The 15,169-nt window shown below is 41.2% G+C and overlaps 1 protein-coding gene across 1 annotated transcript in view; it reads left to right on the forward strand.

Moving 5' to 3' along the window:
• The window catches only part of Psma8 (proteasome subunit alpha 8), a 49,610-nt gene extending 41,018 nt beyond the window's left edge, over positions 1–8,592 (forward strand). Inside the window, exons 5-7 of the mRNA XM_021150704.1 lie at positions 4,150–4,269; positions 4,491–4,553; positions 7,713–8,592. Of these exons, the coding sequence (XP_021006363.1) occupies positions 4,150–4,269; positions 4,491–4,553; positions 7,713–7,805 (276 nt within the window). The 3' untranslated portion in view covers positions 7,806–8,592. The remainder of the gene's footprint in view (positions 1–4,149; positions 4,270–4,490; positions 4,554–7,712) is intronic.
• Positions 8,593–15,169: the final 6,577 nt, after the last annotated feature.

Here is a 15,169-nt window from a genome sequence, read left to right on the forward strand (position 1 = left end):
GGTTTAAGAAGGAACTAGAGTAAATACTTAGAACTATAGATAGCTGAGTTACACCCATAAACAGGAATTTACAATGGCCTGGGGGAAGGTGGACTAGAATTGGAACTATGGCAAGGGTATGAAGTCCTTGCCCCTGGCTTCTCAGATTAAGCTGACCTTAGATGGGGCTGCTTTTGATCCCAGTTGTTAATATTGATTTTTATCCCAATTGATTCCTATTAGCTTTTTGTATGCATTCCTCTGTTTTGTGTAAAAGTCACTTATAAGACTGGTGCTGCTTTGAGACAAATTACATCCAGATACAGCAAAAAAAAAAAAAAAAAATGATAAAGTTTGGCTACTCTATCTTGCCGAAATTCACCTAGGCCAGGGCTATACAGAGAAACCGAGTCGCCAAAAAAAAAAAAAAAAAAAAAAAAAAAAAAAACTATTTCAGTTTAGAACCACTTTATCTTACATCTAATCTTCCTTCTCTAAATTCTGACAGTCTATGGAACCTACTTTAAATTCTGACACCTTAAACACAAAACCTTGGGACTGAAAGGATTTTTTAAATTTACACATATTTAATATGTATCTTTTCCTGTGTATGAGTGTGCTGTCTCCATGTATTTATATGCACCATGTGCATACCTAGTTTCTATGGTTGCCAGAAGGAGTCCAATCCCCTAGAACTAGAGTTATGGATGGTTGCGAGCTGGAGTTATAAATGGCTGTGAACCGCTGCATAGCTTCTGTGACTTGAACCTGGATTCTCTGCAAGACCAGCAAGAGCTCTCAACTCCTGAGCCACCTCTTCAGGCTGCTCCTATTACCTGTGAATGCATGTGCATATGTGATCTCATGCATGCCACGGTGTTCAAGTGAAGGTCAAAGGAGGTGGTTTTCTGCCAACCCTATGTGGGATTTGGAGGTAGAACTCAGGTCTCTGGATTAGTGCCATGAACACTTCATAAGTCCTTGCTGAGTCACTTTGCCAGACCCTGAAGGAGCTCTTCAGGGTCTTTAACAGGAACATCTAACTCATCATTACTAAAAACATTTGGCTTATCTTTTTCTATTGTATTATTTCAAAATAGAAATTATTACCAATTTTATACATTATGGATAAAGTTTCAAATTCCTACATTTCTAGACTTTAATAACTATGTACAATGAAATATCTAGCTCCTCATTTCCCCTTCTGTCTTCCATTATGTCTCTTCAACTTGGCAGCCTCCACTGTATGTGTGTGTGTGTTCTTGTTTTAATAACTAAGTTTAGTTAACATTCACAGCTATGGAGCCATGCAGTGCAGTATGGGAAATCTAGTAGTGGCTACATCCTCAGTAATGATTCTTCTTTCATCAACTATTTTTTGTCATTAGCTTCTTACTCCAGGGTGGGACCTGGAGACCATTTACCCTTATCCTCTCTGGTATTTGGCTGGTGTATTAGTCAGGGTTCTCTAGAGTCACAGAACTTATGGATAGTCTCTATATAGTAAAGGAATTTATTGATGACTTACAGTCTGCAGCCCAATTCCCAACAATGGTTCAGTAGTAGCTGTGAATGGAAGTCCAAGGATCTAGCAGTTACTCAGTCCCACAAGGCAAACAGGCAAAGGAGCAAGAGCAAGACTCCCTTCTTCCAATGTCCTTATATCTCCAGCAGAAGGTATAGCCCAGATTAAAGGTGTGTTCCACCATACCTTTAATCCCAGATGACCTTGAACTCGGAGATGTCCCTGTGTTAATCTTCTGGAATCCATAGTCACTATGACTCAAGATCCATACCAAGATGCAAGATGCAAGATGCAGATCAGAAATTTCTATCTCCCAGCTCTCACTGGTGAGCCTTCCAATTCTGGATTGTAGTTCATTCCAAATATAGTCAAGTTGACAACCAGGAATAGGCACTACAGCTGGCTTGATCTTTTTTTGTTTTTGTTTTTTTTTTGTTGTTGTTTTTTTTCGAGACAGGGTATAGCCTTGGCTGTCCTGAAACTCACTTTGTAGACCAGGCTGGCCTCGAACTCAGAAATCTGCCTGCCTCTGCCTCCCGAGTGCTGGGATTAAAGGTGTGTGCCACCATGCCCGGCTGGCTGGCTTGATCTTCTGTAAGTATCCATAGCTGCTGGAAGTTTTGCAATGGCCTGGTCATGTCCAGAAGCCAGAAGTCTTTTCCAACTGGTCTCTTACATTCTTCTGCCTCATCTTCCATGACATCCCCTGATCCTTGGGGACAGTAGGGTTAGTATGTATGTCCTGTTAGGGCTGAGCACTTAGACCACTTACACATCTCTCCATTGATTCCTGTCCACTGCATAAAGATGCTTCTCTGACAAAGTTTGAGAACAGCCGAGGTCAATGTGTGAAGATATCTAGAAGGCAGTTTGACAGTTTGATCATTTAGCAAAATAATAACAACAGGGTTTTCCTTAGGGCCAGTGATTTGCTGGACACAAGGTTTTGACCAGGACTACAGTTCCAGGAATAAATCCCTTCCTGTGAAGAAGGCCTAAATCACAAAGTAGCTAATTACCACATAAGTGTCATGGCACTATTGCATTAGTAGGTAAGTATTGCAGCAGGAAGTGTCCAATTCTGATAAGATTGTTGATATGACTTCTGGCTGGACGGTATCTTCTAGCACTATAAACAGTAGCCAGAAGAGAGGACATTTCCCAGTTGATTTGAGATTGATTTTGCCTGTCTTAGAGCCAGAATGTCACCTCTCTTTTTCTTATCACAGAACACTGTGCTGCCTAGCTTTGTGTCAACTTGGCACAAGGTAGAGTCACCAGAGAGGAAGGTGATCCAATTAAGAAAATCTCCATAAGATCAAGCTGCAGGCAAGCCTATAGTGCGTTCTTAATTAGTGATTAATGGGGAAGGCTTAGGGCTGATGGTCTTGAATCTCTTAAGAAAGCAGGCTGAATAAGCCATGAGGATCAAGCTAGCACACAGCACCTCTTCATGGCCCCAGCATCAGCTCCTGTCTCTAGGTTCCTGCCTTGGTTGAGTCCCTGTTCTGACTTCCTCTGATGATGAAATGTGATGTGGAAGTGTAAGCTTTTGATGCATGAAAAAAACAGACAAACAAACAAACAAACAAACAAATAAAAACCAAGCATGAGCAGTGTTACAGAGCCTTCTCTCAGTTTCAAAGAGCCTTGGAGGCCAGTGTGTGGCTGGGTGAGCTCTGTGAAATGAGCTTGTAAGACTTTTAGGATTTAGGGAAATTTTCTAATAAAACACTGGGAAGCAGCCAGGTAACAGAAAATTATGAGAAGCAAATTAGTCTCAATAACCATGGCAACAGAAGGGTTTACTTCTGATGTTAAGAATGCATATTGGCCTTGCTGAGGACCTGAGTTCAGTTCCCCGCACTCATATCAGGTGACAGGTCTTTTGGCTTCTGTGGGCAGATATTCATACATACACATACTCAAAAATAATACCTCTTACAAATGTTCCCACCACAGATGTGTCGTTGTGCAGTGGATGGTAACTGCTGTGGACCTCATAGCTGATTACAGTGCTGAGCCTAAGTGTCTGTGGAGTGCTCAGCTACAAATGAGACATCTGTCACCTCACCCTGAGGCTCAGAGAACCATCTCAAAGGAGAGGGCAGAAAGAATGTGAGGCACAGAGGTCAGGAGGACTGGACTGCAACTGTCCTCTTAAAGTGACAGGACAGCTGCATCTGTAAACTTACAGCAGCTTTGGCTGCTTGCATAAGACCAGGTCCACATTGGACCATGGGTGGTAGGGGGTGAGAGCTCACGATCCCCACCCCTGACTGAGAGTTGTGGCCAGGTGATGCAGTCAGTTTCTGTTAAGGGTGTGGTTCTGGTGGGTAACTACACTCCATGGCTGATCCAGAAGTGTATATAGGCAGCACAAATTGGACTCAGTGGGTTGTTTAAATAGAGGGCACAAACATGGGAATTTTAGAGAGGTGAAGGTAGATCTGGAAAGAATTATGAAAGACTCGGGGTAATATTATGGATTAATCACATAGTAACAAATGACTCTCTAAAATGCTTGTCAAATTTTCACTTTATGATTCTATTATTATTCAACACTGGAGTAAACCCCCAAAACCTGATCATATATGGTAACAAAAAACCCATTTGTATCAATAATTTTGTTTTAATATTTCTAGGCAAATGCAATAGGCCGGAGTGCTAAAACTGTCCGGGAATTTCTGGAAAAAAATTACACAGAAGATGCAATTTCAAATGACAACGAAGCTATCAAATTAGCAATAAAAGCTTTGCTCGAAGTGAGTGACCCTTGTATGCTGTGTTCTGAGGATTTGTTTTGGGTTTCTTTACTTTGCTTTGTTCATTAAACACACAATTTCCAGAAGTAGGTTGTTTGTTTATAATGTTGAAGACTCACACCCCGGGCAACACACATACACACATACCAGGCACATACTGTACCACTGAGCTGTACCCAAATCAGCTGAAGAGGTCCTTATGTGTCCTTGCTCCACACTAGGTTGTCCAGTCTGGCGGAAAGAACATTGAACTGGCTATAATAAGAAGAGATCAACCTTTGAAGGTAAGTTACTGACCAATGTAGAAATACTACTAACATAGTTGGATCGACATTAAAATGGTGTTGGTGCCTGTGAATTGCCACTGCAAGCATGCTACATCCATCGTCACCAGAGGCATCTCTGTTTGGGCTCAGAGTTGCTCGTCTGTTAGCTTACTGCAAGCAGGGCCGTGCTCCTGGCTTTGTGAAGACTTAGAGGTGATAAGAGCTTGATACAGATTGCCCACTTATTGTTGCTGCTTGTCAGTAGGAACCCTTGTAGTCTGCCCACCCAGAGAGCAGGAACTTGTGTTGCCACCACTATATGAAAGGACCTTCATACTTTCTGATCACTGCAGTTTTTCCTCTAGTTCTGAGGAGTTAACCCAAGACTTTGTGCATCGTATGTGCTACACACTTCAGTCCTGTGTACATCATAAGCACTATGCCACTGAGTTACATGCCTCTGTCCTATGTGGTGGGTTTTCATCTGATGTCTCTACATTTCACTTGTAAATGCCTTGATCCTCTTTCACATCTTAATTTTAATCTCTAGTATAATAACCTTTTCATACTTCTTGGAAACAATCCTAATATTGCTTTTATGCCTTTCTTCAACCATTATGAGTTAAAATCAGAACAACTTGTCAGATTATTATGCTAGTGGCCTCAGTGGCTTAAGAGCATTTCTTATGTGGTTTCTCATCCCTGAGGTAGAATTGTTAGCAGTCTCATTTGCCAATAGTTCTTTACATAGAATCATAAAACCTCTCAAAACATGGGAAGCTGTACTAAAATATGCTTAGAAGATAGATTTTTATATGTGTTTTCCTTTGTGTTTAAGGAAAGTATTTTCAGAAAAAAAATTCATGTCAAATTCGGTAGTATGTAAAATAATGTGCACATGTGCACGTGTATGTGTGTGTTTTACCACTTTCCCAAAAGATGGAACAAGAAGATAGGACAGCAGCAAAGTTTCAATAAATAAGAGGAATGGGGACAGGGTCTTGGAGTAGGCCCCCTGCCCAGTCCCACAGAAACGATGGAAAACACAATGGTGAACACAATGGAGAACACAATGGTGAACACAGGCCGTGGAGATGAGTAGTGGGCTAGGTTTTCACCTCTGACAAGACTTTAGGGACAGATACAGCAATACCAGAGAAGCTATGAAACCACAGAAGCCAGGGTTGTTTCTTTAGCTATGTCACAAGCATACCTGCTGGGGTAGATACACACATGCAAGTTATGCATGAGTTGGTGACGAGTGACTGGATACAGAGTTATAGTGCCATTCATGTAACATTTCAGCGTAGGCTGCACCGTGAGTAGAGCACTTTGGTTTAGTAGACCTACTTTAACATGCTGAGGTGTACTGTCCTGAGTCTACACTCTAGCAGATCAATTCGTTTTGCAGGATGACCTTGAGCAAATTTCCCCTATCATTAGCTTTCAGATTTCTCCTATACAAAATGAGGCTATTAATTATTCCACCCAAGCATCGCTATATAACCTACCACGATGATACATGCCTGTCATACTAGCACTAGGGAGACCAAAGCAGTGGATCCCAAGATGTAAGCAAGTCATGGCTACTTAGCAAGATCTCTTACCTTAAAGAAGTATGGGACAGGCATAGTTTTAATCCCAGTACCCAGAAGGCAGAGTGGGGCTGAGCTCTGTGAGTTTAAGGCCAGCCTGGTTTACATAATGAGTTCCGGGGTAGTCAAGGCTACATAGTGAGACCCTGACTCAAAAATGAAAACAACAACAACAACAACCCACCCCCACACTACCACTAAAATGCTATTAGTAAATGAAATAACATGAAATGGTAGTGTTCTATGCTAGATTGGTAGATTCTTATTGAATTGTACTCATTTTAATCAGTATAATTAAACAAAAAGGAGATATGAAATATGTATGTGTTCTTATATACAGAAGTAGAAAATACCACAGTTTGGTTCTTGGCCTGTTTAACCATGTTTCTATAATGTCTAGATAAAGTATCAAGAAAAAATGTAAATAAAATAGACTGATAATGGGGGTGGGGGCTGGAATAAAGGGATAATAGTAAACAGAAGGAAAATGTATTTGCCTAAAAGGAGAAAAACACAGAATATTTCTTATGAGCAATGTCAAAAGTTTTTTTAAGGGTGGAAATTCAGAAAGCAACCTTGGTGCCCAAATAAAAGGTTAAGGATGCTAAGCAGGCTCTAGAAATCTCAGCCGTGCTGGAAGAAGTTGGAACTGGCACAGTGAGGTGGGGCATGAGGTTGAGTAGTCTGAAGCTGCAGTGAACTCAGAGCTCTGGAAGAAATGTGTCGCAGACTCCCCTCCCATTCCACAGGGCCCGCTGACCATCCCTTTCCTCTATTCGGAAGGACCAGCTATGTCATGCTCAGATCTCCTTGCCTGGTTCATTCTGTTCCTAGAACATGGTGTTTACCCCCTTTTTGGAAACTGTATCCTTACTGTAAGCTTGTCTCTGTTGGGGAGGCCTTCACAGAATTATTGTAGAGTGGATGACTTAAAATGCAAATATTTCTCTCAGCCCTGAAATTCCAGATCAAGTGCCGGCATGATCAGCTTCTAGTAAGGAGTGTCTTTTCATACTATCCTCACAGGTGTGTGTATGCACATGCACTCACACTGTCTGTCTGCTCCCTGCCTCCCCGCCCCCCCCCCAATCTGGGCTAGAACTCCTTCCTACCTTCTAATGCATATCCTATAATAGAAAGTAGAAACAGGACAAGAAGTGGCACCAAGCCACAAAACTTAAGGCCCATACCTTTCCAAGGTTTCACTGCTTTCCAAAAGAACAACACCAGGTTGGCACCAAATGCCCAAAATACCTGAGTCTGTGGGAATCTTTCACATGCTAGCCATAGCAATGGCTGAACTATGTAAGAGAAGCACACAGTAGGAGGAAAGAGAGGGAGTTCTCAGAAATCAGCATGACATTTGCATGTCACAGGGTGACAGTGTATGTACAGGATGTGTAAGGAAGTATCATGCCCTGCCCTGCAATGCTGCCGGATGTCGCAGGCCTGAATTTAACCTCCTTAGTACAGCCGCATCACTTTGAGATATTTTGTGGCATTCTGAGGTTATATGATACGAAGTTACAGATAGAAAATATTCAAGTATTGGTATAATTTTTTTGATGTTTTCTTTTCTCAGATGTTTAGTGCCAAAGAAATTGAACTGGAGGTGAGTGAAATAGAAAGGGAAAAGGACGAAGCAGAGAAGAAAAAGTCAAAGAAGTCAGCCTAATGCCTAGCATCACTGGACGCTGACAATTTCTGCTGATGAGAGTTTCTTCCTGCGGTTTTAGAAGAAATTAATGAGTTGGAACCAACCATTGAGCTTTTCTACATTCATCTTCAAGAATGCCCGTTGTTTTCAAACATACGTTAATGGGAAGATTTTCTGTAAAATTCTTCAGTTCCACATAATTCCAATAGTATACTGTAAAGCTTGAATAGTATTGTTGCTTTTCTTCATACAAGCAAATTCTAGGGGAAAAGATGATTTTTAAAGTTAGTAATGTTTTGAAGTTTGCTTCTTCTCTGTTAGTTAAGGAGCTAGTCATCTCAGAGTAAACTGAACCCTGAGCTGCATGTCTTGGTGAATGGTAAGGACATCAATGTGTTGGTGAGGTGTCAACAATTTGATAAAATCTGTATGTGCTGACTCCAGAGGCTAAAGCAAAAGGATTGTAAGTTAGGCATTGTGATAGATGCTAAAAATTATAGGGACAAAAATAAGCTCTAATTATTGGTTTTTCCTTTGTAAGATAGGATCTCATGTAGCCCACACTGGCCTTGAACACCCTCTGTAGCCAGGGGATGACCTTGAACTCCTGATCTTTTTATCTTCACTTCTCAATGGGTAACTCGTCTGTCCCCCCATGCCCAGCTAGACTTAGCTTTTGTCCTTATTACTATATAGCAGGAAGATGTACATTATGGGATTAATGTAGTGAAACTCTTTATGTCTGCCTTCTATTAAGGCTGGGTTCTAGATCATACTCATCTTTGTTCTTGCAGCTTGCCTATGGTGTGACTTAATAAATGTTTATAAAGTTGGTAACTTATAGAGTGTCTTCTTCAAAGGGCAGAACATTGGGTAGAGTAAAGGTAGAGTAATTATGTAGCTACTTGTGAAGAACTCAATTTGTTCATCTCTTTGGCACATGATGGAAGACCACAGAGTTAGTGAAAAAATATATACATATATAGACATATATGTACATTTGCACATACACATACAAAATGGATTCCTAAGGCAAAACAGGCAAAACTTCCAGGAGTGAGAGACAGCATTATCATACAAAAAATATGGCTATAGGAAAGCTGAAGGCACAGTGATTTGAAGTGACCTTCATATACTACTCATCTCATTAGAAACATGCTGAGAAAACATGGAACTGTCTCAAAGTGATAAAAATGTCATATGGTTGCGCCCAATCTTACAAATTTATGAGTGTCAATGGTCTATTTCCTTTACTATCTGCAAATTTAACAAAGGTTATGTTGTTAATAGTTTTGGAATAAAAAAAAACGTCAATAATAAATGTAGCATACCATACCAGACTTTAAAAAAAAGGAAATGAAACATTTTATGCCCTTATGAACAAAAGAAGGGGCTAAAACAGGAAAAGTGAGAAACTGCCATTTATTCATAAGGTGGCAGTTTCTTACAGGAGGAGGGGCTGCATTCTAGCTCTGTGTCTCATGGAAGACTCTGAGAAACAGGACTGAAGAGAAAACAGCATTGTGTTTGAATACTTGGTCCCCAGCTGGCTGTGCCATTCTTAAAAATGATGGAACTGTAGGGCGTGGCCTTGCTGGAGTCAGGTCACTAGAACCCTTGTTTTGCCCTCATTCCTCTCTTTTAAAGTGGAAATGTTTAGTCCGTGTCATTGTGTTTTGGAACAGTGTAACTTGGTTTTATCGTACAGGTGTCATGGTTAAGAGATCATGAATCTTATAAGAAAATCTGCACTTAAACCTTGGGACAGTGTAATGTGTCTTAGGGCTTCTATTGCTGCAGTAAAACCATGACCAAAAAGCAACTTGGGAGGAAAGGATTTATTTGGCTTACACTTCCATATCACTAGTCATCAATTTCTTAATTGAGCTTCTCTCCTCTCAGCTGACTTTAGCTTGTGTCAAGTTGACATAAAACTATCCAGCAGAAACTGTAAAGATTCTAGAGACTTTGGAAGTTGGAGTGGATGCAGGTATGAGCTACAAGCTTATGGAGACAGGGCTAACAGGTTATGTCTTAAGAGTATGATCTTTGAGTGCACATTGGCAAGAGTTGACTTTGTAATTGTCTGTATTATAAAGTTGACAGGATCTAGACTCATCAAAGAAATAGCTGTTTGGGCATCCCTGTAAAGGACTATCCAAATACGGTTAAGTTGGGCAATTCACACAAAACATAGGTTGTATCATTCTATGGGCTAGGAACCCAAGAAAACATGAGCTGAGCACAAACATATCTGCATCCTGACTGTGCACAGTAAGAGCAATGTGGCAGTCACCTCAGTCTTCTGCTGTCATAACCTACCCACCATGGTGCATTGGACAACTTGAACTGCGAGCCCTAATAAACCTTTCTGTGAGTGGATTTGTTATGGCAAGGAGACAAGTAATGTATCTTACTATAAATAGTGTCTTCTTAACTACTGTCCCGACCTTGCTTTTCCAACAGTACGTAAGGCGGAGATGAAAGTTCTGCACTTGCATCATTTTCCCCAGTGTATTGACCAGATTTCTCTACATAGACATTCGTTATCATATTTTTACATTTACTTTTGCAAATATTGAAATGAAAGATGTGTGTTTCACATAAGCAGAAGAATTTTTAAAAGACTCCATCAGTAGAAGTAGAATTGCAATTACACAAATCTGTGCTTCTAGAAACAACATCCCTCTCACTCTTACCATTGCAGCTGTGGTGGTGCTGTCTGTGGCCAGCTCAGCCAGACTGGGGGATGCGCCTCCTGTTTTCCCTTTCCGATATGGCTCCACAGTAGGCATGCCTACAAGAAAAGTCTGTGCAAGACTGAAAAGGCAAGGGCAGCAGCACTTGTGTCTGTAGGGCATGGTAGCAGCCCCCAGACTAAGCTCCCTTAGCTGGTGTAGAAAGAGCCGTGGTGACTCCTTTCTCCAGATCTTCCTATTCTTTTTCTTCAGACTTCTGGCAACTGGGCCATCATGTATGGGTTCTTCAGGTCTAACAACATCAATTTCTTAAAGGTAAGGTGAGTCAAGGTTGCAGATGGTGGAAAAGGTACATGTTCTAGTGTGTTCTTATTCTCCCATTCACATCTAGCTTACTTTCTTATTGTGAATGGACTACCAACATGCCAGCAGTTCCTATATGAGATGCAAGGGCAGTGGCCTCTCCTCAGCTATCAGGACTGTGAGGTCTACTGCCCACGGGTCCTGCTTATCTGCATCAGTGGCTTGGCTTCACTGGTGAACCAAAATTGACTATACTATATTACAGTATAGCCTCAGACTCTGCCAAAAAAGTCCAATTTTGATTTGACTTTATAATGTGTGAAATATGTATATTTTTAAGGTTTTAGATTTTGTCATTAGTTGTATATTTTTGCTTAATTTTTCATATATGGTTTGGCTTTGTTCTTATTAATTTAGAACAGATTCTGATACTTTTGAAAGAATTCCCTTTTTCTTATGTATTTAGGTAATGATGGCTGCTGTTGTCAGTGAAACCATGAAGTAGAAGGTTTGTTTGTTTGTTTTTTTCTCTCAATAACAAACCTATTGATGACAGCAAGGAATCCTTGAAGCAAACATCTAAAAACTACAAGTGTTTGCGCTTTGTTTTGTTTTGGGTTTTTTTTTGGGGGGGGTCATTGTTGATTTGTATGGTTTTTGTTTTTGTTTTGTTTTTTGTTTTTCTGGTTTCAAAAGCCCCCAATTTTCCTGTAAAATTTTCCAATTTTACCTTCAGTAAGCTATCAGATAAGGAAAATGTAGAGAGAATCAGTTGTGGTTAAAGACAGTAAGCTGAGATAACTTCTTAAATATGCTAAAGGAACATTTCAAAGGAGTCAAAGGTAACATCATAATCAATTATGAAAGACTGAAACCTCTATAATCAAGGATGCCTGCTTTTATCCTTTTTATTCCCCATTGTGTTGGAAGTTAGAGCCCAAGCAATTAGGCAAAGAGAGGGAGGGGAATAGAAGGAAGGCAATTAAGACCTTTCCTGTTCACAGATGATATTTACTAATTATAGCATCATAGGTGATGCATTACAGAATTTACATGCAAAAAGGACTGTGTATTCTTATACTACTGTCTTAGTTCTTCCATTGCTGTGAAGAGACACCATGACCAAGGCAACTCTTATAAAGGAAAATATTTAACTGGGGTGGCTTACAGTTTCAGAGGTGCAGTCCATTATCATCATAGTGAGAAGCATGGCAGTATATATGTAGATTTCTGGCTGAGGGTGCTGATCAGAAGGCAGACAGAAAAAAACTGTCTTCTGCAGCAGTCAGGAGGAGGGCTCTTCCCCACTGGGTGGGGCTTGAACAGTAGGAGACCTCAAAGCCAGCCTACACAGTGACACACTTCCTCCAACAAGGCCACACCTCCTAACGGGGCCACTTCCCATGGGCCAAGCATATTCAAACCACCAAAACTACCAATAAATAATCCTGAAGAAAATTAAAAAAATTTCACCTCTGATAGCATCACAAAGGAAAAAATGGTTAGGAGTGAATGTACTATCCAATGTAGTAAAGGATGCATACACTGAAAAATATGAAATGTTGTTATTGTTAAGACTAATACTCAGATTGGAAAGTCATTCTGCTAGGGCATAGTCCAAACCTATCTGCAGATACAATGCCATCTCTTCCCAAATCCCAAAAATGTTTTGGCAGAAATACAAAGATGCTTCATAAGCTGCAAAGGGTGGTCAGACACACCTGTTATCCAAACTACTTGGGAGACTGAGGGAAAATCTGCTAGTTCAGGGATTGCCTGCCTGACAGTTTAGTGAAGACTTTTCTCAAAATAAAACAGAAATAACAGTGAAGGAATGGTTTGAACCAAATGTTATAGCTCAGAGGTAGAGCAACAAAAACTAAACTCCATCTTAAGCCAAGAATGCTAAAATGCCAAAGTGAATATACATACTCTCTTGCTTCTTATGATGTAATGTATACACAAATGTCTGGGGATGCATGTACTGACTACGGGTCTGGGATGGAGCCCGGGATTCTGAGGAGACATCTTTGTTTTATCTCCAGCTATTCTTCTTTGCTTTCCCTCTAAGCTGCAGCCTCTCTCTTTGTGTACTCTGAGCATGCTCTTAGCCTCAGAGCTGGGAACTCTGTCCGCATTCCTCTATCCACCATCACTATGGTATGGAGATGAAATATCATATCATGGCCCTCAGCTGCTAGGAGTATTGGGGAAATTGTAGACACTCTCTGAAATGGAACCTAGTGTAGGAACTCTCTCACTGAGGGTGGGTCCTTGCACGTACCTTGTCTCTTTCTTTCCACTTGTTGATTGTGTCTGATGACAGGGGACCAGGTCTCCACACAGCCTTTTGCCACCATGATGTTCTGCCTCACAGCAGTCTTAGGAATGTGGAGTCATCATCTATAGATGAACTCTCTGAAGCTGTGAGTCAAAACAAAACCGTTTTCCCTTAAATTCCTTCTGCTGGGCTTCTGTCACAGTGGCAAGTACCCAATATGCAGCCCATGCTCACAACTTCCAAGTTGCTGCACATTTTCACCTTATACATGGGTCACCATGTGTCAGAGCGTACTTGCATTTCCCCAACCTAATACTACCCAGCGAATGTGTTTGTAAAATATGTTTGAATAGGCTTGCTGACTGACTACTGCCCATTAGAATTGTAACCTTTGTGTCACTGTATTTACTGGTATTAAGGCCAGTGTCTGGAATAGTGCCCCGTACATAGGAGACATTGAGTAAACCTCAGTGAATATTATAAATCCATTCATGTAAAGCTTGAACATCCAAAATCAGATACCAGTTCTTTCCAGTCTCATTAATTAAAAAGTAATGTAGCTGGGTGTAGGGGGGTCTCTCAGAGTTTAAAGTCATCTTGGTGTACAAGATCGGTGCCAGCACAATCATAGCTGCATTGTGAGGCACATTGTCTCGAAACAAACAACAACAACAAAAATATAAGTACCCGCTAGGATTTGTTTCCTCATTATACCTTAAGACTGAATCTGTTAAAAATGAGAAAAACCGTGGAAAGAAGTTTTGTTTTTTAATAAGTTCTCCAAGTGAGTGATAGATGTGATGGCTAAGCTTGATTGCCATCTTAACTGGATCAGGAAATACCTAGTAAGCAGACTTCTTGGAGTATCTTTGGAAGTGTACAGAGACAGTTCCATAGGAGCTGAAGGGGCCTTTGTTCCTGTAAGTGGCACGTCCACCAGACTGTGAACCTGCATAGAGCCACACGTGGAAGAAGGCAGGGCCTGCATAGAGCCACACGTGGAAGAAGGCAGGGCCTACCCTCATACGTTGGGTCCCTGCTGTGATCAAGAGCTTCTGTTGCTGTTGTGTGCAGACTCACACCCATCTCCAACCTCAGCTGAGGACTGACACCAACAGTGCAGGGAGCTCCAAATTTCAGTCTTGCTCCTCCGCCCACTTTAGATTATTTTATGTGTGTTTCTCTTCTGCAGAGAGAATTTTTTATTAGATATTTTCTTTATTTACATTTCAAATGTTATCCTCTTTCCTCATTTGCCCTCCAAAAAGCCCCTATGCCATCCCCCTCCTTCTGCTCCCCAACCCACCCACTCCCGCTTCCATGTCCTGGCATTCCCCTATACTGGGGCATCGAGCCTTCACAGGACCAAGGGTCTCTCCTCCCATTGATGTCCGACAAGGACAGACACCCTCTGCTATATTTGCAGCTGGAGCCATGAGTCCCTCCATGCGTGTTTTTCTTGAATGACTGTTTATGAACTACAGTCATACCTGGTGCTAATGGAAGGCATAAGGCATAAACCCCCCTTGAATTAGACTTACAGATGGTTGTAGGCGTTGGGAATCCAACTTTGGTCCTTTGTAAGAGCAGTAAGTACACTTAACAGCTAAGCCATATCTCCAGACCCCATTGACCCCTCCCTTTTGAGGCTTCAGTCTTGTACTGAACAAAGTTGTCTGATTCTGCAACATGCGGATGGAAATGGTGGCCATTCAGCTTCCGGTCACATAAAGCATAGTTTTGTTCTCCTAGGAAATCCTTAGTAATATTGTTGATTTGGTGAATTATAGTTCTTGTCTTTGAGCTGTGTATAAACACAGGCGTGATTGTGCATGTAAGGTTTCATATACTGCACTAGTAATGTAGGGACAATTGAAGGCCACCTAATTCAGGCATGGTTCTTCAATTTTGATGACTCTGCTGTTTTCACTATGCCAGTTTCAATTGAGATTTTTGTTGCAAAGATCCATTTGGGTGGTATCCAGTGAGGATACAGGAAATGAAGGTTGTGCTCTAGTGTGGAGTCCAGACCTGGGAACAGCAGCATCATTTCACCTCCTAGCAATGAGCAGATCCAGAAATGATAACACAAGCCATTT

Source organism: Mus caroli, chromosome 18 (assembly GCF_900094665.2).
Source record: "Mus caroli chromosome 18, CAROLI_EIJ_v1.1, whole genome shotgun sequence".
In the NCBI taxonomy this organism is placed as follows: domain Eukaryota; kingdom Metazoa; phylum Chordata; class Mammalia; order Rodentia; family Muridae; genus Mus; species Mus caroli.